The sequence below is a fragment of the Camponotus vicinus genome, unplaced genomic scaffold, assembly GCF_025532165.1.
Source record: "Camponotus vicinus isolate PSW18456_S1 unplaced genomic scaffold, iyCamVici1.0 SCAF_1, whole genome shotgun sequence".
In the NCBI taxonomy this organism is placed as follows: domain Eukaryota; kingdom Metazoa; phylum Arthropoda; class Insecta; order Hymenoptera; family Formicidae; genus Camponotus; species Camponotus vicinus.
In genome coordinates, this window is record NW_028141945.1 from 13096694 (window position 1) to 13123721 (window position 27028).

Here is a 27028-nt window from a genome sequence, read left to right on the forward strand (position 1 = left end):
ATCCCTAATTACACGTGTACCGATTTGTCATTTGTTATTAATTTTTTCATGTCAGGTGATATTGATTTTTGCTACACAATTGATTTTTTTAAATTTTATTTTATAATGACAATAGATTAATTTTTACAAATAATTCTTTGATTAAAAAGAAATATATCTTATTTTTTAAATCGGATGTCAATCCTGCTCGATTTCTGCTAATATCCTGCTATCAAATTATGTCAGTAGGTTTTACAACATTCTGTTATCATTATCTGATATAACAGATTTAGCATACCAGTCTTTTTGTTGACAATAATTTGTAGCAGACACTTGGCGAAATCTGTTAGAACAGATTTGACTGACTGGGTATTCTATTTAAATGGTAAGGATTCTGCTCGATTTCTGCCGCCAATCTAGTGTCGGATTACGCGCGCGCAGATTCTGCTTGGTTTTTGCTGCCAATTTGACATCAAGACATGTCAGCAAACTTTACTCGATTTCTACTGCCAATTTACTGTCAGGTTATGTCAGCAAACTTTGTCAGCAAAACGCAGGCTTAATTTGGACACAATTGATGCCAATCTATTCTAAATTTCTGATTGAATTTATTGTCAATCTGTTGACATTTTTGTTTACTAGATACATATTGAAGATTGAAAATTGGAATTTGATTATTTATAACAAAAAAAGAGCTAAAACTTTTCTATTCTGATTGGTCAAATTTCAATATTCAATGCGTAGTCTGATATAGGCTTTAAACTTGTGACTTATTAGCAGAGCCTATTTACAATAGATCTGATGGTAGAAACCACAGAACAGGATTTGCATTTCCTAATCACTTAAATGGAATAATAATGTAGATCTATTTAAAAGCTTTTAATATTTGATTTAATAGTTTCTTTGCATGTGCACTTAAACAGGCATATCCGTATATCTATATAAAGTGTTCAGAAATATCAAACTTTGAAAAACAAACACATAGATACGATTAAAGTTCGATATTGATTTGCAACTTTCTATGCGAAACGAGATCTATTTCACATTGATGCTTTCCCAATATAAGATTTAAAATTATGTGTGCGTGCGTGTGGTTTCATATAAATCTAACTTTTTGCGTGAAGTGAGACTTACTTTATTTAACACTGTATTTAACTTCAAAAATAGATATTAAAAAGAGAATTAGTTTTCAAACACGGAATATGGAATATGAATATATGAATATAGAATATAAATCTCGATTTGCGTGCAAGCTCAGAACTATAGAACTATACAAATATATGTATGTCTCACATTTTTATTTTTCTATTTTCTATTTACTTCAAGAAATATGATGTTGTTGAATAATATTTTTTACATGATGTAAATATTTATGATAAATATTTATTGTAATATCAAGAAAGGAAAGATCATTTTTTTATAATCTTTATGCAATTTGTTATAAATAAGAGACATTATAAATTATAATATATAATAAAATATGTAAATTATTAAGTTATTATATATTAATTTAAACTTAATAATTTATATGTTCATTAAATTTGCACACACGTGTCATATAAGCAACAGCATTCTTGCTAAGATGCTAAAGCAGTCTCATTGAGATCAAGTGTACCCATGGGATGTGAACGTTCTAACAAGCTTAGTAACTTCACAAAATTAATTAACATGAAGACTGAATTAATGGTACGAATAAACATTTCTCGAATAATTAATAGATGAGGCTATTTGGCATAAGTAATAAAAATAAAAAAATGTTTTACTAACTTTTGACTAATGTAATTATTTCAAAAATCATATTTACATAAATTTACTTGGCAAGCAAAAGACTCGGTTTCGATTCCTGACTTTACCTTGATTCAACGATTCCGCCGATATTATTTTTCATATCTTTTTAAGAAAGAGAGTGAGGAAGAGTAGTACAAATAAATTTCAAATATAGAGATTAATAGTATATGTAGTATTATACTATGTATAATTTGTTCTGTGCATAATTATTTAGTCTTAAAAAAACTAATTTTCTCTGAAACTTTTGCATTTTTATGATCCGACATCATTTTATTAGCTTGGGGAATTTAAATAATATTTTTAGCGTTAGAGCTTTAGCTCTTTATTTTTTATATTTAAATTAATATTACAAACGGTATTATTATTATTGGCTATTATCGGCTTATCTCTCTCTATGAATTAAATTTCTTTTCTCTATTATAAATGTTATCATTTTTATGGACGATTTCATTACACTTTGCCACTATACTGTAATACAAGAGAAAAACAAGTGGAAATATGAATGAATGGAAAATGTATATGTCTGATAGGATAAAAGACCAATAGACACTACGAGTCATAAATATCCTAGGATTTAAATCCTGAAGAAACATTATAAAAAAATTGTGAAATAAAAATACGGAGAGGTATCTATTCTTTGAAATATGAAGTGCCATTTTGATAATCACTAAATTGTAAGTGTCCCTTTCAGTTGAGTGAAAAATACAATTTCATATCTCTCTCAAATATACCTATAATTTATAGGTTTAGAATGGAAAAAGATTGATTGATTATTTGTAAATTATGAGATCAGGTTACTAATAAAACCTCTTGCATTATTAGAGAAGTAAAGATTTTTAATTAAACCTGATTGGCTTAATTAAAAAGATATGTATACTATATTGTTCATTAATCATTGCGACAACGCATTAAAAATTAAATTTTTAAAAAACATTTCTTTACGCGAGCCGATTTTTAATTCTACAATAAATAATTTTTGTCTTATATACATCAATATATTGTTATACAGGTTATCTGATAATTTTTCGCAGTCCCAAAGTGTGAAGGTAGATCGGCTCAAATTAAGAAGGAAGGTCTTCTACTGTTTTGCGATATTCGCAATAATTAACGAAAAATTAATTAAAGAAGATGGGCCAATGCGCGTGGTTAGAAGCGCGCGGCGGCGAAGGCGATCTCACTGTAACATAATGGCGGCGCGCGGTGAAGTGGTGATCGGGAAGGGGAGGAGCCTTCGCAGCGCGCCTACACACTCATCGCTCCTCCTCTCCCCAATCATCGCTTCGCCGTGCGCCGTCATTATGTTACAGTGAGACCGCCTTCGCCGCCGCGTGCTTTTAGCCACGCGCATTGGCTGATCTTTTTAAATTAATTTTTCGTTAATTATTGCAAATATCGAAAAACAGTAGAGGACCTTCCTCCTTAATTTGAGCTAATCTATCTTCACACTTCAGGACCGCGAAAAGTTATCAGCCACCCTGTGTATATATATATATATATATATATATATATATATATATATATATATACAGGGTGTCCCGAAACTAATGCTTGATATTTTAAAGGCAGATTCTCTGGCCAATTCTCTGGTCGCGGCACTAATAGTTTTCGAGTTATAAACGATTGAAAATAAAGGGTTTTTCGCAAACTAAGACTTATGGGAATAAAATATTAATAAAGTCACATTCTTTAATTAATTTTAGGTAGAGTTTACTTTAATAGAATTTTAATTTAAGGCTTAGTTAGAAAGATACACGACAAAAATTGGGAATATGCAAAAAATAATTATCTCCCTCGACATTTTCGCTAAGGAAAAATCGTTTTTAAATTGGCCAGAGAATCTGTCTTTAAAATATCAAGCGTTAGTTTCGGGACATCCTGTATATACAGGGTGTTTCATTTTAATCCGACCAGTCGAATATCTCGAAAACCAAGCCCGGGAGAGAAAAATATTTCAGACAAAAGTTGTTTGGTTTCGAGGGGGCCATAAGATGGTATCATTGGTTTGACCTTGAAGAGTCATTTGAAGGTCACGTGAAGGTCACTTCAATTTTTTTAAATGGAACACCCTATATATTTTTGCACACTCTTCTAGCTTATCTCGAGAGCTTTCCAAAACACTATAATTAAGTACCTTTTCGTTAAGTACTTTTTGAGTTATGAAGGTTGAAATAATTTCTCAATTTTACATAAACCGTAAAATATCTTGTAAAATATTCACTTTTCGATTATCTTACCTTAATACTTTTATGTACAAAATAATGAGAGGAATCAATTGGTGTAAAAAAAAACACATAGTTGTTTTTAAGAAAAAATATGGAATTGTTAATTGCAAATTACATATTTTTTCTTCAAAACAACTATGTGTTTTCTTTACACCAATTGATTCCTCTCATTATTTTGTACGTAAAAGTATTAAGGTAAGATAATCGAAAAATGAATATTTTACTAGATATTTTACGGTTTATGTAGAATTAAGAAATTATTTCAAGCCTCATAACTCAAAAAGTACTTAACGAAAAGGTACTTAATTATAGTGTTTTGGAAAGCTCTCGAGATAAGCTACAAGAGTGTGCAAAAATATATAGGGTGTTCCATTTAAGAAATTTAAGGTGACTTTTATGTGACCTTCAAATGACTGTTCAAGGTCAAATCATTGTCACCATCTTATGGCCCCCTCGAAACCAAACAACTTTTGTCTGAAATATTTTTCTCTCCCGGGCTTGGTTTTCGAGATATTCGACTGGTCGGCTTAAAATGAAACACCCTGTATATACAGGGTGAGCCATTTTAATTAACGCACGCAATTATTTCGGAAACAAAGCATTTTAGAGAAAAATGTTTCAGACAAAAGTTTTATGGTTTCGAGGGGGCCATAAGATGGTATCATTGGTTTGACCTTGAAGAGTTATTTGAAGGTCACATGAAGGTCACCTTCAATTTCTTAAATGGAACCTACTATTTGTCATTGCATATTCTTGTAGCTTATCTCGAGAGCTTTCCAATACACTATAATTAAGTACTTTTTTGTTAAGTACTTTTTGAGTTATGAGGCTTGAAATAATTTCTTAATTTTACATAAACCGTAAAATATCTTGTAAAATATTCATTTTTCGATTATCTTACCTTAATACTTTTATGTACAAAATAATGAGAGGAATCAATTGGTGTAAAGAAAACACATAGTTGTTTCGAAGAAAAAATATGTAATTTGCAATTAACAATTCCATATTTTTTCTTAAAAACAACTATGTGTTTTCTTTACACCAATTGATTCCTCTCATTATTTTGTACATAAAAGTATTAAGGTAAGATAATCGAAAAATGAATATTTTACAAGATATTTTACGGTTTATGTAAAATTAAGAAATTATTTCAAGCCTCATAACTCAAAAAGTACTTAACGAAAAGGTACTTAATTATAGTGTTTTGGAAAGCTATCGAGATAAGCTACAAGAATATGCAATGACAAATAGTAGGTTTCATTTAAGAAATTGAAGGTGACCTTCATGTGACCTTCAAATAACTCTTTAAGGTCAAACCAATGATACCATCTTATGGCCCCCTCGAAACCAAACAACTTTTGTCTGAAACATTTTTCTCTAAAATGCTTTGTTTCCGAAATAATTGCGTGCGTTAATTAAAATGGCTCACCCTGTATATATATATATATATATATATATATATATATATATATATATAGGGTGTTCATGAACATATGGGACCCACTTTAAGAGCGGATAAGAGACATAAAAACAACCAAAAATGTTCATATAAACATGTCATATTTTATATCCTTTCAGTTACAGCCATGTTTGTGATTCATACTTAATTTCCACAACACTCATTATTAGGCTGAAGAAAACCTGCACGCTATTGTACAATCAAGACACCAACAAAAATTCAGTGTGAACGTATAGATAGGAATAATTGGAGATCATCTGATCAAAACTTTTCCCTTAATGAGAGATTAACAGGTCAATCTTATATCAGTTTCTTGAGTAATCAATTGAATGAATTATTAGAAGAAGTCTCACTTGATATTGTACGTCGCATGTGGTTTATGCATGATGGTGCATCGCCACATTTTAGTCGAGTAGCAAGACAATACCTGAACGAACGATTTGCCAACTAATGGATAGGTCGTGGTGGTCCAGTTACTTGGCCCGCTCGCTTTCTCGATTTAAATCCATTAGATTTTTATCTTTGGGGACATTTAAAATTAATTGTTTATTCAACTCCTGTTGCCAATGTTCAACTTCTTCGTCAGCGTATTCAACAAACCTGTCAACAGATTAAACAAATATCCGAAATTTTTGAAAGAGTAAAGAACTCTATTATAGGACGACTGCATGCTTGCATTCAAGCTAAAGGTGGCCATTTCGAGCACTTTTTGTAAAAGTAGGCTGAACCACAAACATGACTGTAACTCGGAAAGGATGCAAAATATAACATATATTTATATGAACTTTTTTGATTGTTTTTATGTCTCTTATCCGCTCTTGAAGTGCGTCCCACATGTTTATGAACACCCTGTATGTGTGTGTGTGTGTATGTGTGTGTGTGTATGTGTGTGTGTGTGTGTGTGTGTATGTGTGTGTGTGTGTGTGTGTGTATGCATATATATAAATATGATTTCGGAGTTAAAAACAGTGAAAGGATTAATTAAATGAATTAAAATTTTTTTTATAATTAAGTTTTTTTATCTAAAAGAGGAATTGAATGAACATTTTAAGTAAGACAGTGTCAAAACGATTCTTCTGGTCGTTCGTTTTCAGATCTGTCAATTCACTCGATCTGAAGTGCACGTACTTTTAAAACGTATATATGTTTTTCGAAAAGACTAATTTGCTATTCCCCTTTGATTATCCTCTAGACATAACATGTAAATGAGGTTATTATGAGAGAAATTGAATGACAATTCGTAGTTTACATTTAAATAGATTAAACAATAAACAATAATGTAACACTTTATTATGTTTTTTGATTGATATGAACCTTTTATATATTTTAAAGGCGCTTTTTATATATTTATTTTTTTAGAAATATATTTTTTAATAGATTTAAGTATCACGCTTTTTTCTTATTTTTTTATTATAAAAACAATGTTTTATCATACATATAATCTTTTGTATTAGTGAAATATGTTCAGTGCTATAATATATATGTATATGTATATTGAAATTACTGCTGTAGCACACAATTCTAAAATTGCAATATAAATCTTTTGCAATAAAAAACAAATGCTAAAATAAAATTTTCTTTTTTCAGGTTATTGATAAAGAACTCTCATTTATTCATTTTATATACTTCGGTTATTAATTCTTTAAGGATACTACCCTTTAAACTATTTTTTTTTAAATTAAATGTTTACAAGATTCATAAACAGTTATTTATTTAATGAAAACACAGTTTTGATTAAAAATGAGTCAAAATATAATATTGTTTGAAACAATCAGTTCCACAGAGATTAACATCACAATATTCATATTCATATCTTGACTCTTTTCTTTTTTCACTGACTAGCTACAAACCATCCTATCTTTGTTTTCTTTTTTTTTATCAAGCTTAAGAGCTTAGATTAAATAAGAGAAAGAAAATACCTATCAATAAATCTTTTCGGATGTTCTTCTGCACTTGTTCTTGTTCCAATTCCAATTGATTTTTATATGATTGATAATTTCACTGATCAACAAAAATGACTTCTAAAGTCATCAATATAATTTCATTTTCGCAAAGTTCAAATTTTAGGAGAGAAATGAATAAAAAGTATTAAAAAATGCGACATCGCGATTAGTTAAAAATTTATACATATACATATTTGTTAATGTCTTTAAAAAAAATCTTAAAACGTACATCTGTCTCAAAAAGATAAATAAACAAAATAGAAAATAAACAAAATATTTATATTTTATCTTACTCAAAATAATTTACAGAATACATTCCATAAAAGACTATTATGCTTAATTCTTGTTATTTAAAACAGCTCTGTTCGTTCGAAATAAAAATGAATGTGATTATATAAAATGCTAATTTTATACCTTTATCCTTCTTACGGATTTGCTGCTATTGTTGCTGATATTGATGTGAACAGTAATTGAGTCTCCATGAGCGTAAATCGTATGATCTAGTCTTGCTTCCAATCCAATACGACCGTCACTTAATAGAAATGGCTTTTCCACCGCTGCACGTGGTCCTATATTTTCTGCAAAATTAGAAACAACATTGCAGCTCATTCATTGCGATTTGTATTGCGCATTTGTGATAGATGTATAGATGCAGTGATAAATAAGTTTATCAATGGAAATTTATTGGAGTGTTTCGGTAGATTTGCTAGAAATCTAACTAGAGATATGTGTTATTTGAAATGTTTGGAATCTCTTAAGATCTGTTTTGTAAGAAGTTCAAGGTTATAATTATAGGATTATATTACAAGACTTGCTATAAATTTTAAGACAAATAAAAGTAACTACCCAGATAGCCAAGCTTGATATGACATATTCAGCAAACAAATGCATCGCATGTATTATTATATATTTGCAGTATACTTGCTGACATCGAAATAGAATGCGTTACGAATGCAGCTATATGTCTGCTTCTACATGCAATCAATTAACGAAGCAAATGGTCTGCAATATTGATATATTACGTTGTCTACAACATGTCAGCAATATGCTGACACGTTGCAATTAATTTGTTGTTATTAGCACATGAATTCATGTGAGTTCAACGTAACAGACATAATGCTGTCTCACCTTGTCTCTAGTTTGTTAAAATTAGTTGCTTCAACAATTATTGGCAACATGACAGCAACCTCATTGCATTTGGCTATCTGGGTAGACAACTAACCATCATCCTCGATGATTTCATTTTCTGCAAACTCCATTCTTGTTCCTTGAATTTTCGAGCCGATTGATGGCACTTGAGATAGAGGCACGCTGTACATAGTAGTCGAGGGTAAAGCTGGCTTCGCGATTCGCTGGATTACTCGAATACCCATTTTAACCGTGGTTTTACGGTGCAATTTCTCATCTGCCCGCTCCGCTAAAATCCGCCACATGAAATGTTAACGATGGGTGGGATGTAATAAGGGTGAAAACTGTGTTAAAATGCCAAGCCACAAATTCATTCTTAGAAATAATTGAGCAAATTTTTTCGGAAAGTGACTGCTTCCAAATCTATGCTATAAATTGAAAGCTGATATTTTATGAGCTATTTTCTTTTTTTAAAAATCAACGATCTTGTTTTATGAAAACTGAGAATTATATGATTAATAGGATGGAAATTGGGGTAAAAATTGGTCTGTTTATTTAAAAAAAAAAGTTATAATAGATATGTAGTAAAAAATGTGAAGAGCTCTTAAAAACTAATAATAACATAAAAATAATTTAAGTTGGCTTTCTAATGTTTATCGATATATGAAATATATCGATATATAATAATTTATATTATATATGATATTATACAATAATAATTTGTTACAACAAAATATTGTGACTTTCAAGCGGTTCAATTATAATACGTAAGTGAGAGGAAAATCATTACAAATGATTCTAAAAACCGATAAAATATATATCAATGATTTTTTTTATATTGAAATCAGATTATTGTCATTTTTTCAAAATGCTTTGTTTTTATGACTTGAACTATATATGAAATTATCCTTAAGTAACTATAAGCAAAATATTATTTTCCGTATTGAAAACATTTTATTAAAACTAAAGTTTATAAACAAAAATAAGTAGTAGCAAAAGTAATAAGTAGCAAAAATATAATTTACATAAATATTTCACATTATTTTATTTGTTAATATTCTCCAATCACATTTTATTACTATGCTCTATCAAGAGATACGTAGAGACACGGTAGTGTCTCGCGCCAAGTTCATGCAAAGCATTAGCGCGGTATTCCGTGTATCTATACGCGAGTCGGACAGTTGAGAGTAACTCAAATTATCGGATTTCAATAACGACTGAACGGATCGAATTCTTACTAGCCTTAATCGATAAAGTGAGTTTGAATTGTATAAAGAAAGTATCTTTATTTTTGTGCTGCCTGATCTATAAACGGAGATATCATAACGCAAAATCGAAATATGAAAATTTTCAATTAAGAAACGTCTTTATTATCGTCACCGTCATCAACGCATATGTACACAACACATAGAAAGAGAAAACGTACATTTTCTACTCTCGACAGAAGATTGCGCTAGCGACGCTTTGCGATATTAACATGTGTCATTAGTGACATGTATCATTAACCGCATTTTCAGTAGTGATAAGTAATAAAGTGCAAGTTAAATAATAAATAATTAAATTATTAATTAACAATTTGCAAGAGCCAGTATATGATAATTGGAGCGTAAGGTAAATAAATATATCTATTTTACAAGAAAATATAATTATATATAACATATAGTAATATATACATATATACATATATATATATATATATATATATATATATATATATATTTTATACAAGTTTTTTTAATTAAAATTTTTTTTACTGTTTTGTTTTATATTAATTTTCAGTTTTCAATTTTTAAATACATTTTTAATTTTTTAATATTATTATTTTTGAAAATTAAAACAACTATTTTGTATAACAATGTTTTCAATTAAAATATTTCTATTTAACTTGTACAAGTTTTCTTCCTTGTATTTCTATTTATTTTGTACAAATTTTTATTATTAGTTGGTGCAATTTTTTTATATCACTATTTTTGTAGACAATATGACAGTTGGATACAATTAGTGCATGAGCTTGGCGCCCTTTTTTTTACTTTCCTTTAAAAAGGTTTGTTTCTATTCTTTGATCAAGGTAAATTTATCAAAACCAGAGTAAAAATAAAACTTAAGAAAAATAGCAGCTATTTTTTACTCACCGATGTAAGCTTTGACATCATAGCTGGTACCTATAGGTGCTCCATTGTATTCCTTAGCTGGTACCAATTGCACGGATGGCGGGGCTAATGGTGTGATTTCCATTGTGAATGCGTGGGCATTGGGTCCTAATCTTTTGACAAGTGCTTCCTAAAAAATGATCTCGATTTAATGTACAGGAAATCATGTCTCATTTTAAATGTTCACAAAAATATTTTAAAAAGCTAGTTTTTAAAAAACAAGTTTTAAGCAAGTAAATTTTCTCTTCTTTATTTACATTTAAACATTTTAAAAAAGCAAAAATATTTTTAATAAAGTGTATGTATTTCAAATAACATACGAGGGCTGTATGATAAGTACCCGTGTTAGGGAAGGAAAACGCATTTTTAAAAAATTTTTAAATTTATTTCTCAAAATAGTCTTCTTTCAGCTCGATATCACTTGGTCCAGCGATATTCCAACTTTTTTAAGCCATCCAAAAAATATGATTTGTGAAACTCCGCAAAATAGGCCTCTGTTTCGACGATGACTTCCTCGTTTGACGTGAACCGCTTTCCGCCAAGCCATTTTTTCATGTTTGGAAACAAAAAGAAATCGCAGGGGGCCAAATCTAGAGAATAGGGTGGATGAGGCAGCAATTCGTAGCGTAATTCGACCAGTTTTGCTGTAGCGATTGCGGACGAGTGAGCTGGTGCGTTGTCATGGTGAAAGAGCACTTTTTTCTTCGCCAAATGGGGCCGTTTTCTTATCAATTCAGCATCGAATCGGCCCAATAAATCAGCATAGTACTGCCCCGTGATTGTCTTTCCCTTCTCCAAATAGTCAGTGAAGATGATGCCTCGCGAATCCTAAAAAACGGTAGCCATGACCTTTCCGGCTGATGGAACCATTTTCTTTGGAGCAGGTTCGTCGAGTGAAGTCCACTGTTTTGACTGTTTTTTCATTTCTGGCGTGTAGTGATGGATCCATGTTTCGTCAACAGTTATGAAACGCCGCAGAAACTCTTTCGGATTGCGCTTAAACATGTCCAAACAGTGCTCCGAAGTTGTCATGCGATTTCGTTTTTGTTTCACTATGAGCAAACGCGGCACCCATCTCGCCGATAGCTTTCTCATGCCCAATTTTTCGTATAGGATATTTTGGACGCGTTCAATTGAGATGTTTACAATGTCAGCAATCTCTCTGATCTTCACGGCAGTCTGCTAATACGATATCATGGATTTTGTTGACCATATCCTCCATAGTCACCTCAATCGGACGGCCTGAGCGTTCTTCATCAAAAACAGATATTCGGCCACGCTTGAATTCATTGAACCATCTGATAGTAGTCATCGAAGGTGCATGGTCCTTATAAACGGCATGCAACTTCACTTTGATTTCCTCACACGTCTTCCCATCCAAAAAAAGGAATCGAATCACTGACCGATATTGTTCTTTTTCCATAGTTGCAAACAAACACAAACTTGCCTACTTTCAATAGCTATCAAAACAAAACTACTCGATAAATCTGTCTGAAATTTTGACAGGCGACGTTTGAAAGATGACGTTAAACGATGGTATACAGATTTTGAGTCACTGGTGCTATCAGTCGTTAAGCACGGGTACTTATCATACAGCCCTCGTATATATGGAAAAACAAATATTACTACACTTTGATATTTATTGATACAAATTTTATGAAATTTATGTTAAATATCATATGCATAATTTTCATAAATGCATTGTCGCTCTTATTCGTTTCTGATGAGTGAATATTTGAGAAAGCTGATTTTATATTTGCAAACGCATACTACTAAACATGTTCCTCTAAATATTATTTCTACTCAAAATATTATCAAAATCGAGTAATTATCATTTAATTACTTGCGGTTAATTGAACAAATTTTATGTGTATATATATTGCGACGTTAATTTTCTAATCCTCGGGGTGTTGATAGAGAGGATGAGAGGGAGCGAAACGTCGTCAAAAACACAAGAAACGAAAAAAATACTCGCGCTCGGAGGAACAGGGACGGAGGGTGTTCCGCGCGAGCCGCGGTGAAGGCCGTATTGAAATCTCGAAATTGGCCGCCAGATACGGTCTTTCACGTATTAATTCGCGAAACGATAAAATAACGCAACAAACGCTTGTTTTATTCACCACGGGCCGACTAGCTCGCCTAACGGTAGAGGGACAGGATCCATGGAAAAGGGTGTTATAATTATTTTATACGAGGTTTCACGAAAATGGAGAATTCGACAAGTACGACAGAATCTAACATTCACAAAAGGCCGACACTCAAATAATTTACGCGGACGTAGTATAGAAAAATATAACAAATTTATTCAAAAAGAAAATAAAATTTTAATTCTCTAAATGAAAAGCAAAAATGTTAATATATTTTCAATCTTTCCTTATTATTTTATTCTCTCTCTCTCTTTCATCCTCATACATACATACATACATACATACATACATACATACATACATACATATCTATACATATAAATATACATATATTTAAATATACAGGGAGTCATGGAAATTTTAGCCCATACGAAGTAAGGAGGTAGATTGGCTCAAATTAAGAAGGAAGGACTTGTACTGTTTTGTGATATTCGCAATAATTAACGAAAAATTAAATAAAGAATATCGGCCAATCTGCGTGAGTAGAAGCGCGCGGCGACGAGAGTCGTCCCACTGTAATCCTATACTAGGTGCGCGGCGAAGCGATGGGCGGATCGCTCTCCGAGACATGATGGTGGCGTGCAATATATCGCAATACCGCGCCGAAAAATGACCCGTCCTTTTAGTGGCGAGAAAATGATGCGCTATCATTTCCACACCACCTTGCGGTAGATAGCATGGTGCGCTTTTTTTATAGTGGTTTCCCCCATAGGCCTATTCTACTCTCAATTTAAATATTTGTGAAAATTGTTCAAAATTTTACTATACGCTGAATGTATCGTAAATGTAAAAAATTGATGATGACAGTACCTTCACAAAAATTGATCCGTGGTTGAAAATCCCTCGATAAAATGTGTTGCACACGTTGGTAATGATACGGACGTAATCCATTACACGTAAAGCGTGATGTACTGCGTATCGCGAAAAACCAAATTCGTGTGCCACATGACGCACGCTAGTTCCAGGATTTTCATAAAATGCTTCCAGAATCCTTTCTTCATCTCGTACACGAAGACGCACTGCTGGACCGGTTATCCCGATATTATGCACGACACCCAGTTTCACATAATTATTGCACAACACGTAATATTGTACGTCCACTTAATTTTCGTGCACGCCCGGGAAATCGTTCCACGTAAATTGCGGCCGCGCGATAAGTATTTTCTCCCGCTAGCCCGTATGCCACAATCATATCCGTATATTCCTGCAGAGTACACTTCATTTTCACTGTTAATTTACTACGCGAACACATGATTTTTACTAAAACCGTCTGAGCTCTCGCAGGCTGTTGCCATACGCCAGCAGCACGCAACTACAGCTGAGCGGACATGCGAGTGTAAGCGTACGTATGAGCTCGGCGCCTGCGCATTATGATTACACTCACATGTCCGCTCAGCTGTAGTTGCATGCTGCTGGCGTATGCACTCTGGCAACAGCCTGCGAGAGCTGAGACAGTTTTAGTAAAAATCATGTGTTCGCGTAGTAAATTAACAGTGAAAATGAAGTGTACTCTGCAGGAATATACGGATATGATTGTGGCATACGGGCTAGCGGGAGAAAATACTTATCGCGCGGCCGCAATTTACGTGGAATGATTTCCCGGGCGTGCACGAAAATTAAGTGGACGTACAATATTACGTGTTGTGCAATAATTATGTGAAACTGGGTGTCGTGCATAATATCGGGATAACCGGTCCAGCAGTGCGTCTTCGTGTACTAGATGAAGAAAGGATTCTGGAAGCATCTTATGAAAATCCTGGAACTAGCGTGCGTCATGTGGCACACGAATTTGGTTTTTCGCGATACGCAGTACATCACACTTTACGTGTAATGGATTACGTCCGTATCATTACCAACGTGTGCAACACATTTTATTGAGGGATTTTCAACCACGGATCAATTTTTGTGAAGGTACTGTCATCATCAATTTTTTACATTTACGATACATTCAGCGTACAGTAAAATTTTGAACAATTTTCACAAATATTTAAATTGAGAGTGGAATAGGCCTATGGGGGAAACCACTATAAAAAAAGCGCACCATGCTATCTACCGCAAGGTGGTGTGGAAATGATAGCGCATCATTTTCTCGCCACTAAAAGGACGGGTCATTTTTCGGCGCGGTGTTGCGATATATCGCACGCCACCATCATGTCTCGGAGAGCGATCCGCCCATCGCTTCGCCGCGCGCCTAGTATAGGATTACAGTGGGACGACTCTCGTCGCCGCGCGCTTCTACTCACGCAGATTGGCCGATATTCTTTATTTAATTTTTCGTTAATTATTACGAATATCACAAAACAGTACAAGTCCTTCCTTCTTAATTTGAGCCAATCTACCTTCTTACTTCGTATGGGCTAAAATTTCCATGACTCCCTGTATATACATATATAGTATATATACAATATCTTTCTCTATTTATCTTTTCTTCTTCCTCTCTTTTATTTCTTTAACTTTTATTTTATTCTTCTTCTTTCTTTAATTTAACCGTCAAACTGTCAAACTGTCAAACGACACGAGTGAGGTCACAGCGAATTGTTATTGATGACCAAAATAACCAATCAGCATTGCGCAAAAAGCGATAATAATATCAATAACATGCCTTTTTTTAGAAAGGGAAAGGGATATATATATATATATATATATATATATTCCAATTAATTAAACATATTCCAACAAATTAACACAAAATATGAGTTCCATTAATATTTTAATAAAGTTATAAATTATGATATACATAATATAAATTTAAAAAAATATAGGAAATTGACCGAAAATAATTTGAAAATACTTAATGGTAAAATTAGAATTGTTTGATTCTGCACGAGCGCGCATAAATGTATACAAATATTTATTAATTCTTATTATTATATTATAGGATGTGTGTGTATAGTCTTTTTATTTTGCATTTTACATAATCGGATTAACAAAGAGATGAAATTTTTCGACGTAAAGAACAAAAAAAGAAGATATATTAATTGTGTTTTTTGAAAATATTTTATTCTGTTTCAAAATAAGGTTAATTGCAATTTATGTATTTGGTCTAAATTGGCTGTCATGGAGGAGAATGTAATGCTATACACGTGGCGCGTTAACATTCAATATAAATCAAAATATTTTTCCTTAAAATTTTATATATTTGGCAAAACAAACAATTTCTATCAGCATTATTTTTTACATTTTCGCATATTTAATGCCGTATATTCGCTCTCTATAATCGATGGTGTGATCGATCTTTGAAATTTTATTGCAATCTCCTGATGTGTCATTTTACATTAGGTATTGAACACAATCATATATTTTCGACATTTATCTGAAAAACGCTTAAAATGCATGTCGAGTGAAACATTTTTGCGCGAGTCGCGTTTATTTTTGAATCGATTTTCGAAAGTTATCTTGTACAGGCACCAATAATGCCTTAACATATGAAATTGGTCGCATTCGGGATTAATAATAACTAGTTATTATATTAAGTTATTATTAGTCTCGAAAGTGACCAATTTCATATGTTAAGGCATTATTGGTGCCTACTGTACATTGCACGTGTTAAATATAAAGCATATATATATATGTATAATAATGTATAATATAATATAATATAATATATATGTATAATAACATATAAAACATATATCGTCTTTTGGAATTATCAGTTCACTATTAATGCTTGCGTAAGAAGGACACAATAAATAATTACCACGGAAAGACTTGTGAGAATTTCTTCGTTAGGTCAGGGTCAAGGGCGTATTTCCGCGAGAACAGTTTTGTTGCGTATTCAAGACTTTGCTGAGGATTTCAGATTTTCCTTGGTCATGGTTAACTATATTTTCCACTTTCTCGAAAGCTCTTTTCGTCAGTCTTAGTATTGATCGGCAATATGCAATTTTATCATAACTTACTTTCACACAGCAGTATAATCGTGAATTGTTTTAAAGAAAAACGAAAACGCAAAAAATACGAAATACAATATACACTTCTATTTTACTCTCTCTATTTACAAATATATATTATATACAATTATTTAAGTGAAATATTTTGTAATTTTATTAATTTATTGTACACATAAGAATAATGAATAAACTTTGATTTACTTTGATTAATTAAATGATAATGCAGTATATTACATTTATTACAATTGCATAAGTTTGTAGAAATTGGATTTAAGATAAAGGATTCCGCACTAATTCAATGAAAAATTTCCGTCGAAATGGCTGAATTTTTGATATGTTTTAGTTTAAAGCATTCTGATCAAAAATAGGCAACTCTCGAAAAAGGATAGTTTTGACGCTATTGATTTTAGAACGTTACCTTCGTATATATATGACTAATGATACAAAGAAGGTTTCTTTACATTTCGAAAACATATTAAATATATATATATATATATATATATATATATATATATATATATAAATATTTAATATGTTTTCGAAATGTAAAGAAACCTTCTTTGTATCATTAGTCATATATATATATATATATATATATATATATATATATATATATATATATATGACTAATGATACAATATATATATATATATATATATATATATATATATATATATATATATGTAATATACGAGGTTTATGTCTCAGAAGTAATGAGAATGAATTTTTTACTCTTTATTTGGCAACACTGCATCAGTGTGGTGGGGACTAATAAGTAGAGCAACATATTAGGTAAGCAGCTGCAATAGGTCGTTTCGATCGGTGCAGTGTTGCTGTTGCTGTGTACAAGTTTTTGAAACTGTGTTTAGATAACGCGAAAAATGCAGGCAAATATCGATCAACGTTACACCATCAAATTGTCATCATTTTGTTAACCGTTTGTCTTTGGCTAATACTGAACGCATCTTGGACACGTTTTCATCGGATTTTGATGTTGATGGCCGAACTAAAGCGGTGTTCATCCTCAACTTCTCTGCCATTTTTGAAAGCCTTGTGCCATCTGAAAACTTGTACTGAGGACAAAGCATCATCCCCATAGTCTTCGTAACATTTAAAGCGTCTCTGAAGCAGTTTTCTCGAGTTTAACGCAAAATTTGATGACGTAATGTTAATCGATATTTGCCTACATTTTTCGCGTTACACACTATTTAAACACAAGTTCAAAAACCTGTACACAATAACAGCAACACTGTATCGATCGGAGCAATCTATTGCAGCTGCTTACCTAATATGTTGTTTAACTTATTAGTCTCCACCACACTGATGCAGTGTCGCCACATAAAGAGTAAAAAAATCATTCTCATTACTTCTGACAATGAGACAAATCTCGTATGTAGATTCACACATACCCTCTCCCCCATTCATACATAAACAATAACATATCTATATATAGACATGTACAAAATATGAAATATGAAATAATGGATACATAGTGTGACAAGTAAGTTCATATGCATATGTATAAATACATGTTTGCATTCAAGAATATATGTAAAGGAATATATACTAACATAATATTCACACACACACACACACACATTATGTATCCATTATTTCATATTTTACATATTTGTACACATTTACGTGTGTGTGTGTGTGTGTGTGTGTGTGTGTGTGTGCACGCGCGCGCGTGTGTACGTGTGTGTGTATGTGTGTGCGCGCGCGCGTGTGTGTATTGTATATGCATGGGGATACATATGTACATCTTTTTTCCTATATATGTATATGATTGATATTGTGTGTACTTAAGATGTACACACACATACAACAAATAATACCGTATTTTTTAAATATATATAATTTGAAATTAAGAGATATTCAAATTTCAATATTTTGCATGATAGTTCACGTAGTGCATATTTAATTTTTCTAAAACTTTAAATTCTGTTTTTGTTTGTGATAGATTAAATATAATAATTTTGTCGAAAATATTTGTATTGAGAAAATGGCAACTTTTAATTCAATTTATTTTGCGTCAATGTACGTTTAAAAAAAAGATAGAAAAGATGTAAAGTTCACGCGTTTGTTCAAAAAATTATTATATAGAAAAATATTTCAAACTATTAAAATTGATATAAAAGATTTATGTGATATCAATTAAAAATTTTTTTATTTCCTTTTTTAACTTTTAAAAGATTATTATTAATATATTGCTAGATATTAAAACATTAAAATGCAAATTAAAATACAATTTAAAATACATGAAAATTATTCCATATAGCATTTTTTTGCATTAAATATAATTACTTTTAATTACCACCATTTGTGTCAATTTTCTCATGATTTTTACATGGAAATTTTCACACATTAAGATTTTGTGCCATAAAATCTTCATTCATAATACATAGAATAATAATGAAAATTCTTACATTCAAATTTAAGCTGTCGATTAAGCTTAATAAAAACTCGATCGGTCCAACTTTGAGATTTGATGATTTAAGATCCTCGTTACTGGATGACTCGCATACATTATTTGTCCCGCTACTGCTGCGCGAAATATTACCATCTCTCTCAATTCATATTTACATTGCAAAACATATATTGCATATGTATCATTATATCAATGTATAATACCACAATGGTTAACTGTGATTCGAAGCAGACTTTTTTTTATTATTTTATTTTTCATTAATTCATTGAAAATAAATATGAAAATCATACAGAGAGAAAGAAATATGAAAAACAGAAATATACAGGGTGGGTCATTTTAATCTATGCACCCAAATTTCTTTGTACCTAAGACAGATACGGAAAAATGATTCAGACAAAAGTTTTATGGTTTCGAGGGGGCCATAAGATGGTATCATTGGTTTAACCTTGAAGAGTTATTTGAAGGTCACATGAAGGTCACCTTTAATTTCTTAAATGGAACCTACTATTTGTCATTGCACATTCTTGTAGCTTATCTCGAGAGCTTTCCAAAACACTATAATTAAGTACTTTTTTGTTAAGTACTTTTTGAGTTATGAGGCTTGAAATAATTTCTTAATTTTACATAAACCGTAAAATATCTTGTAAAATATTCATTTTTCGATTATCTTACCTTAATACTTTTATGTACAAAATAATGAGAGGAATCAATTGGTGTAAAGAAAACACATAGTTGTTTTTAAGAAAAAATATGGAATTGTTAATTGCAAATTACATATTTTTTCTTAAAAACAACTATGTGTTTTCTTTACACCAATTGATTCCTCTCATTATTTTGTACATAAAAGTATTAAGGTAAGATAATCGAAAAATGAATATTTTACAAGATATTTTACGGTTTATGTAAAATTAAGAAATTATTTCAAGCCTCATAACTCAAAAAGTACTTAACAAAAAAGTACTTAATTATAGTGTTTTGGAAAGCTCTCGAGATAAGCTACAAGAATATGCAATGACAAATAGTAGGTTCCATTTAAGAAATTAAAGGTGACCTTCATGTGACCTTCAAATAACTCTTCAAGGTCAAACCAATGATACCATCTTATGGCCCCCTCGAAACCATAAAACTTTTGTCTGAATCATTTTTCCGTATCTGTCTTAGGTACAAAGAAATTTGGGTGCATAGATTAAAATGGCCCACCCTGTATAATCTATATTTATGCTTGAAAATTTTATAAGCTATTAAATGCAGAATTTTTTATTGTGCATTCACGGACTTATTGAATCTTTTATTAAATATTTTAATTCTGTATATCTCAATTTTGCTTGTAGTTTATTAATTACAAGTAGTAATAAAAATACATGCTAATAATTATTTTACTGCGCGAAACAAGATCAGATCTTTTAAAGAGAAATTTTATATCTTCATAGTAATGAATAGTGTTGGAATATTATTTTATTTCTAAAATTTTGTATATATGTGACATAATTATTATAAAGAAATTTTTTTTTCATATATTATATACATTATATTGTTTACATTTAATATATATATATATATGTTAATTTTATTGCTAGCATATTGATTTTCTTTTCTCTCTCTTTTTTGCTGTGTTTTTTAACTCTTTAACTACGGTTATGTATTCATACCCGTCGTCTATTGACGACTGTCATAGTTAAAGAGTTAATATACAATAATTCAGAAAGGGACTATATCTGACGAGATAAAATCTTATTTTCCCTGATTCTTTAATGGATGTTCTTTTATGCTAAAAAATCTGAAAAGAGATATTTTTATTGTTTGATTCCTATTAATAAATTTATCGTTACAATCCTTTTCCGTCTTGCTTGTTAAAAGAATTTTTCACAGAGTTCCTACATTGATTTCGCCTCTGTTACAAAGACTTTTGGTCTCTTTTTAATATCTACCTTCGTCAAAAACTCTTAGAAATTATCCACAAAGTCGACACAAATGTGACACGTGCCTTTTTATTGACGAAGAGTGACTAAAGAATTTATTTTGTTACTTTCTCATTTAATGTATTATTATTAAGAGATAGAATTAAGATATTTGTTTCATTTACATCATATTAATTTTAAATGTTTAATCAGACGATGAGACATAATTATTTATTATTTAACGCACTTTATTACTTATCACTACTCAAAATGCGGTTAATGATACATGTCACTAATGACACATGTCATTAATATCGCAAAGCGTCGCTAGCACAATCTTCTGTCGAGAGTAGAAAATGTACGTTTTCTCTTTCTATGTGTTGTGTACATAGACATATTAACATAGACTGCTTATAAGGCAGTAGAACCTAAATGAGAGTATCCTCCTGAGGAAAAAGGATACAATTGTTAATCTTTCATTTACTTCAAATATTCTATATTTTATGTTACTATTATTTTTCTGTATTTTATTAATTCTCTTATTTTGTTTAAAATAAATTTGTTATACTTTATTATAATACGCTCGCGTAATTTATTTGAGTGTTAGCCTTTCGTGAATGTTAAATTCGAGAATGCTATTCAAGGTCATACTAATTTTTCTGTGTAATGCTTCATTTAAAACCCTACAATTTTTGTATAAAACATTTTTCTCGAAAATGCGTACTTTTCGAAATATTAAGGGGTTTTAACACTTTTTATGCACCTCTATAAAGCGCTGTATTTTCTAAACCATAGCGAATATGAAAAAAATATATTTACATTATGTGTTCTACTCATGCTCCTCTTTCACCTCCTATTCGATTGACCTTACCTTTCCAGACATCCTATATATATATATATATTTAAAATAAATATAAATATTTTCTAACAATAAGCCTATTTTTATAAAGAAACAAAAATGTAGAGTTAAATCGCATTGTCAGATTAATATCAATACCATAAATTGATAAAAATAATTACATCAACAACAATTACATCATTTAGCTGATTTTTCAAATATTTGGAAATAGAATTTTGAAAAATAGAGTTCTAACTTTATAGAGAAGCATTTGTAGGTTTATCAATATATTTATTTCGTCAAACCTAAACACGCGATTTTATGAAATGCATCAATGTGAATTTAATAAAATTTGTTATTTATATAGAAATAATAAAATTAATAATAATTAATAAAAGCACGATCTTTATGAAGCATCCCGGATATATTAATTTAATTAATAATATCAATATTTCCAACTTAATTATAGTATTTTGCTTACCAACCTGTAATGGTGTTATGCTTTCCTGATGGTCAGATCCTACATATGGTGGATATAATTGTGCCAAACACATGACTGCATCGTTGCAAAATTTTAAGCCCATTACTTCTTCGTCTTCTCTTCCGTAACGGAAAGTCAGTGTAACTTGACCAAACACCTGTAAAAATTATAATTTAATTTATATTTAATGTGTATTTGTAATGTGATTTATAGTGACACAGTGGATTATATATAGATTATAATACAAACATATATTTTGATTTATTTTAAAAATATCACGTAAATTTTAATTATCACGAGATAAACGAAATTATACTATGCATTGTATAAAATTGAATACATTAAGAATTTTATGTATGTGCGTATATACATATTTATCTAAATATATGTTATATATTATATAAAAAGTACATAATATAAAAAAAGTATCTAATAACTAAATAAATGTTAGGATGGATCGATGTAAATGTTAATATCGCATTGGTCGAGATAAACAGGATTATGTTTCGTAAAAAAGTTGTTTGTTTTGATACGAATAATCACGCTATGGAGTCTGTATCCGCGAATTCTAAAACATCCTGTATATAGAGCACACGAAAAAAAAAAAAATATATATATATATATATTTTTTTTGTGTACTCTAACGGTTAACCTCTTCAAAAACATCAAGATTTCTTATAAGAGTGTTTTATAGTTTTGAAAACAATTTTTGTTGCTGAAATTTGTCACATAAATTACTATGAATCAATCTCAATTACGAGTGATAAATTAATGATGTCATCTTGCGATAGAAAACATCAGAAGGCTTTTAACAAGATGACATTATATCGGAATTTTGGAAATTACGTGGTGATGCACAATAAACGACTCTTGATTATACGTTCTAACAATTGCAATAAAAATAAATTTTTTTAAAGATAAATATTAAATAATAACTGTTTAAATTATTTTGTGTCTTACCCTTTTTTCCTGTAAGTAATCAGGATCAATCAGAAGAACACCTTGAAGCTTGTCGATTTTGGCTTCGCTGACAATAAGATCCCTACTGGCTAGGTAAAGTACCAATTTATTATTCGGTGATGATTTCTTGTACACTCTGCAGGTCAGAAAATGTTTTATATTAGAGAAAGATGAACTTAAAGAGCATATCTAGATATCAGATCCGGATAGTATTTTATAGAATAATAGAATTTGTATTTATTTCATTTAATTTAAAAAAAATTTTAATCTTTTGAGAATAGAATGTAATTACGTTACAAATTTTTTAATTGGATTTAGAACTTGAATATTCAAGTATATATATATATATATATTCGAATCTGTAATAAAAAGTACCATGTTCCCCTAAAAAAATTCAACTTCCGATCCGGATGGAGTATTTCCGGTCGGAATCAAATTTGAAAATATCACCATTTGATAGAGCGTACGATCCCGATTTACTTAAAAATTGTTCGCGATTTTTGATAAAAGCCATTTATTTTCATTTTAAAAGGGGTGTACGGGTGGTCTGGGACACCCTGTATATATATATATATATAAAGATTTATTGTATTTCATTTATTGTTTATCAAATGTACTATCATTTTCGGGATTTTGTCTGTTATATTCGATACCGATTGCATTTATTTATAATAACGCAATCAAATATCATCGTTTGCATATATTAGACAAATATTTATTGAAATGCAGTCGATTGCATTATTACTAATCAAGTTATACTTGTATTTGATCCCAGAGCTTTTTCACGAAGTGATGTTACAATTCTATTATCTCATTATCTATTGTTTAATACGCGACAATTAACTGGAATTATTGATTATGAACTAATTTATTTGAATAATCGTCTGTAAACTGTAGTTAAAATAAATGATTTCTGTATTCTCTTGAAATTATTCGTTCGTAATCGTATCCATTTGCTTTATAAATATATTTAAATATATTTGTAATGTATTTAAATTACTTAATTATATTCATCGGATGACATTTGTAATAAAATTAGCCATAATAAATTTAATAACAGCTATTTAATATTTCAGTTAAAAAGTTCATAAAGATTAGTTAAAACATTTACCTCGAACATCATTACGACTAATTGATAAGAGTTAAATTTCAACGCCATTACATCGCATCAAAATATTGCATCAATGTGCGTTCGAAAATGGCTGTAGTGATTGATGTAATGAATTTTTGCTAACTTATTATTGAGCCCAAAGTAAAATCTAAGTAAAAATGAATCGTGTATTCTATATCATATGTTTCTTAAATTGTTATCATATTTTAGTTTTTGATAATTTTTTCTTAGCACAACAATTTTCTTTTAATATATAAAATAAAAATATTGAAAAAAATTAATTTGAAAAAATGAAGAATTTAATATTATTAGAATAGTAATTATAATTTCTGTTATTATTAATTGAGATATTAGTAGATAGAATTCAAAAATTAATAATCAATATATTAATACTTGCAATGTACACTGAATATATATATATATATATATATATATATATATATATATATATTTTATATGATAAATATCAATATATTACTTTATTAAGTATTATTAATTCTTTCTAATAAAAATGTCGTTTAATGCAAATATTAATTAATGTCAATAAAATGTATGTCAAAATATGAGCGTAAAGCTTTAATTAAACTCTAAGAATTCACTACAACAGTTGGATGACGTTTCTTCCCGAGAGAAGCTGCATTTTTAAATTAAACGAGATTGAGAAACACTACGCGTATTAATCAAAACTTTACTTAATATAATATGTATACATATCAGAAAAACAGTTGAAAGATATTTACGCTATGCGCTACAGCAGGATTCATAATGAATTAATCGTATCCTGTTGAAATTATCCCCAAAAACTTACCTTTTTAAAAAAAAGGTAAAAAGAGGCGCCAAGTTCATGTATAAATTGTATCTAACTGTTGTCTTATCTACAAAAATAGTGATATATAAAAATTGCGCCAATTAAGGATAAAAATTTGTACAAGATAAATAAAAGTACAAGGAAGAAAACTTGTACAAGTTAACTTGTACAAATTAATATGAAACAAAAAAGTAAAAAAATTTAATTAAAAAAACTTAGCGCCGTCAATAAAATTGACACATATTTTAATTAAATATATATTTAAAAAATTGGAACATATTCTGATTATTAATTTTAATTATTATAGTCTAACATTTAAATTTAATGACTTAATTTCTTTAATTAATTTATATTGATTTATATTGATATCTTCTCTTATTAAGTAAGTTGTATTGAAAATAGCGATATTTAAATGCATAATTCATGTAAAACCTTTAGTGAAATAGTAAAATAGTGTACACGCTCAAATGCCGCGCGTGCGCCGACCCTGATACAAGCGTAATCTAAAGCGCTTATTCGTTAGCTTAAAGTTGTTCTCATTTAAAAAGTAATGCTCAGACGCAATTTTCCCAAAGAAAAAAGTTGTTTGTTTTACGTTTGTTGTACGAACAATCACGCTGTGCATTCCACATGCGCGAATTTTGGTACACCCTGTATATATATATATATATATATATATATATATATATATATATATATATAATCTAATATTGATATCTTTTTGCATTCAAAATTTGAACTACTTTATTATTTTATGCTATTTTTATTAATGTATAAACGAATTTATTTTAAGAAATTTGCCACAGTATAAATTTATTGTATAAATATCGTTTCTCTGGACTTTTTTCTACGAATTACTCTCTTCAACTGTAGAAATTCAATAATACTTTTTTTCTTTTCTTCTTGAGTTGATTATGGATTCATGCAGATTAATTGGGTCAAGTGTTTCTTACGATTTTAATTATTCAATTTTCTAGCTTCTTCTATGACACCGTATAAATATGATACATAAGCACATAATTCGAGTCACACTAATTTTTTACTAGAGTTGTTAACGTTATATTAAAACTATAAACGATACAAATGATCATAATGAGTTTTAATGGATCTCAACATTATGAATTTGAAAAATTAATTAATTGTGAATTTGGATGTCTGTGTCCTTTATTATTCATAGTAATTATTTCCGTCACACTGACACGATCATACACTTTATTATTCATAGTAATTATTTCCGTCACACTGACACTGACATAATTTGAATTTCATGTTTTAACATATCATATATTAAATATATGATATGTTAAAACATGAAATTCAAATTATGTAAGATAGAGAAATAATTTATATATATTTTCTAATATATATATACATATTTAAGAAAAAAAATTAAATGTTGAAATTATAATGCAAATTTTGACTATTTATAAATTATGTGAAGCATATAAATCTTATATCTTAAATACATATATGCTAAAATATTTTTTAATATTTTTTAATATTTTATTTTTCTTTAATGATACTAAAATAAAATATAAAAAAGTTGTAATACAAAAATGTGTTTATATGTATATATACGATTACAATATTCATTATTGATTCTTGTTTATTATCGACATTTTATAATATTACCTTTGATTACTGAATGTAGAATCCAATATGTGGTCTGGGCTTGTATCGACTTTGCTGAAATATAAAGGAAACGAATCATGTTATTTATGAAAAGATTGTATTTATTTTTAATACGAACAAATAGGAAAATAAATTAAACTTTCTAATTTTTTGACAATATTGT

General features: G+C 29.8%; 2 protein-coding genes across 5 annotated transcripts in view; one reads left to right on the plus strand and one right to left on the minus strand.

The window, feature by feature from the left end:
• Nucleotides 1-27028, plus strand: part of LOC145975959 (sex-regulated protein janus-A) — a 113318-nt gene that overhangs the window by 21523 nt on the left and 64767 nt on the right. The gene's annotated exons all lie outside the window — the stretch shown is intronic.
• The window catches only part of LOC145975939 (phosrestin-2), a 72264-nt gene that overhangs the window by 3557 nt on the left and 41679 nt on the right, over nucleotides 1-27028 (minus strand). For all 3 annotated transcript variants that reach the window (XM_083106716.1, XM_083106711.1, XM_083106708.1), the window contains exons 4-9: nucleotides 26866-26919; nucleotides 23315-23450; nucleotides 22359-22511; nucleotides 10652-10799; nucleotides 8614-8808; nucleotides 7806-7969 (exon numbers count right to left, since the gene is read on the minus strand). In XM_083106716.1, the coding sequence (XP_082962842.1) occupies nucleotides 7806-7969; nucleotides 8614-8808; nucleotides 10652-10799; nucleotides 22359-22511; nucleotides 23315-23450; nucleotides 26866-26919 (850 nt within the window). The remainder of the gene's footprint in view (nucleotides 1-7805; nucleotides 7970-8613; nucleotides 8809-10651; nucleotides 10800-22358; nucleotides 22512-23314; nucleotides 23451-26865; nucleotides 26920-27028) is intronic.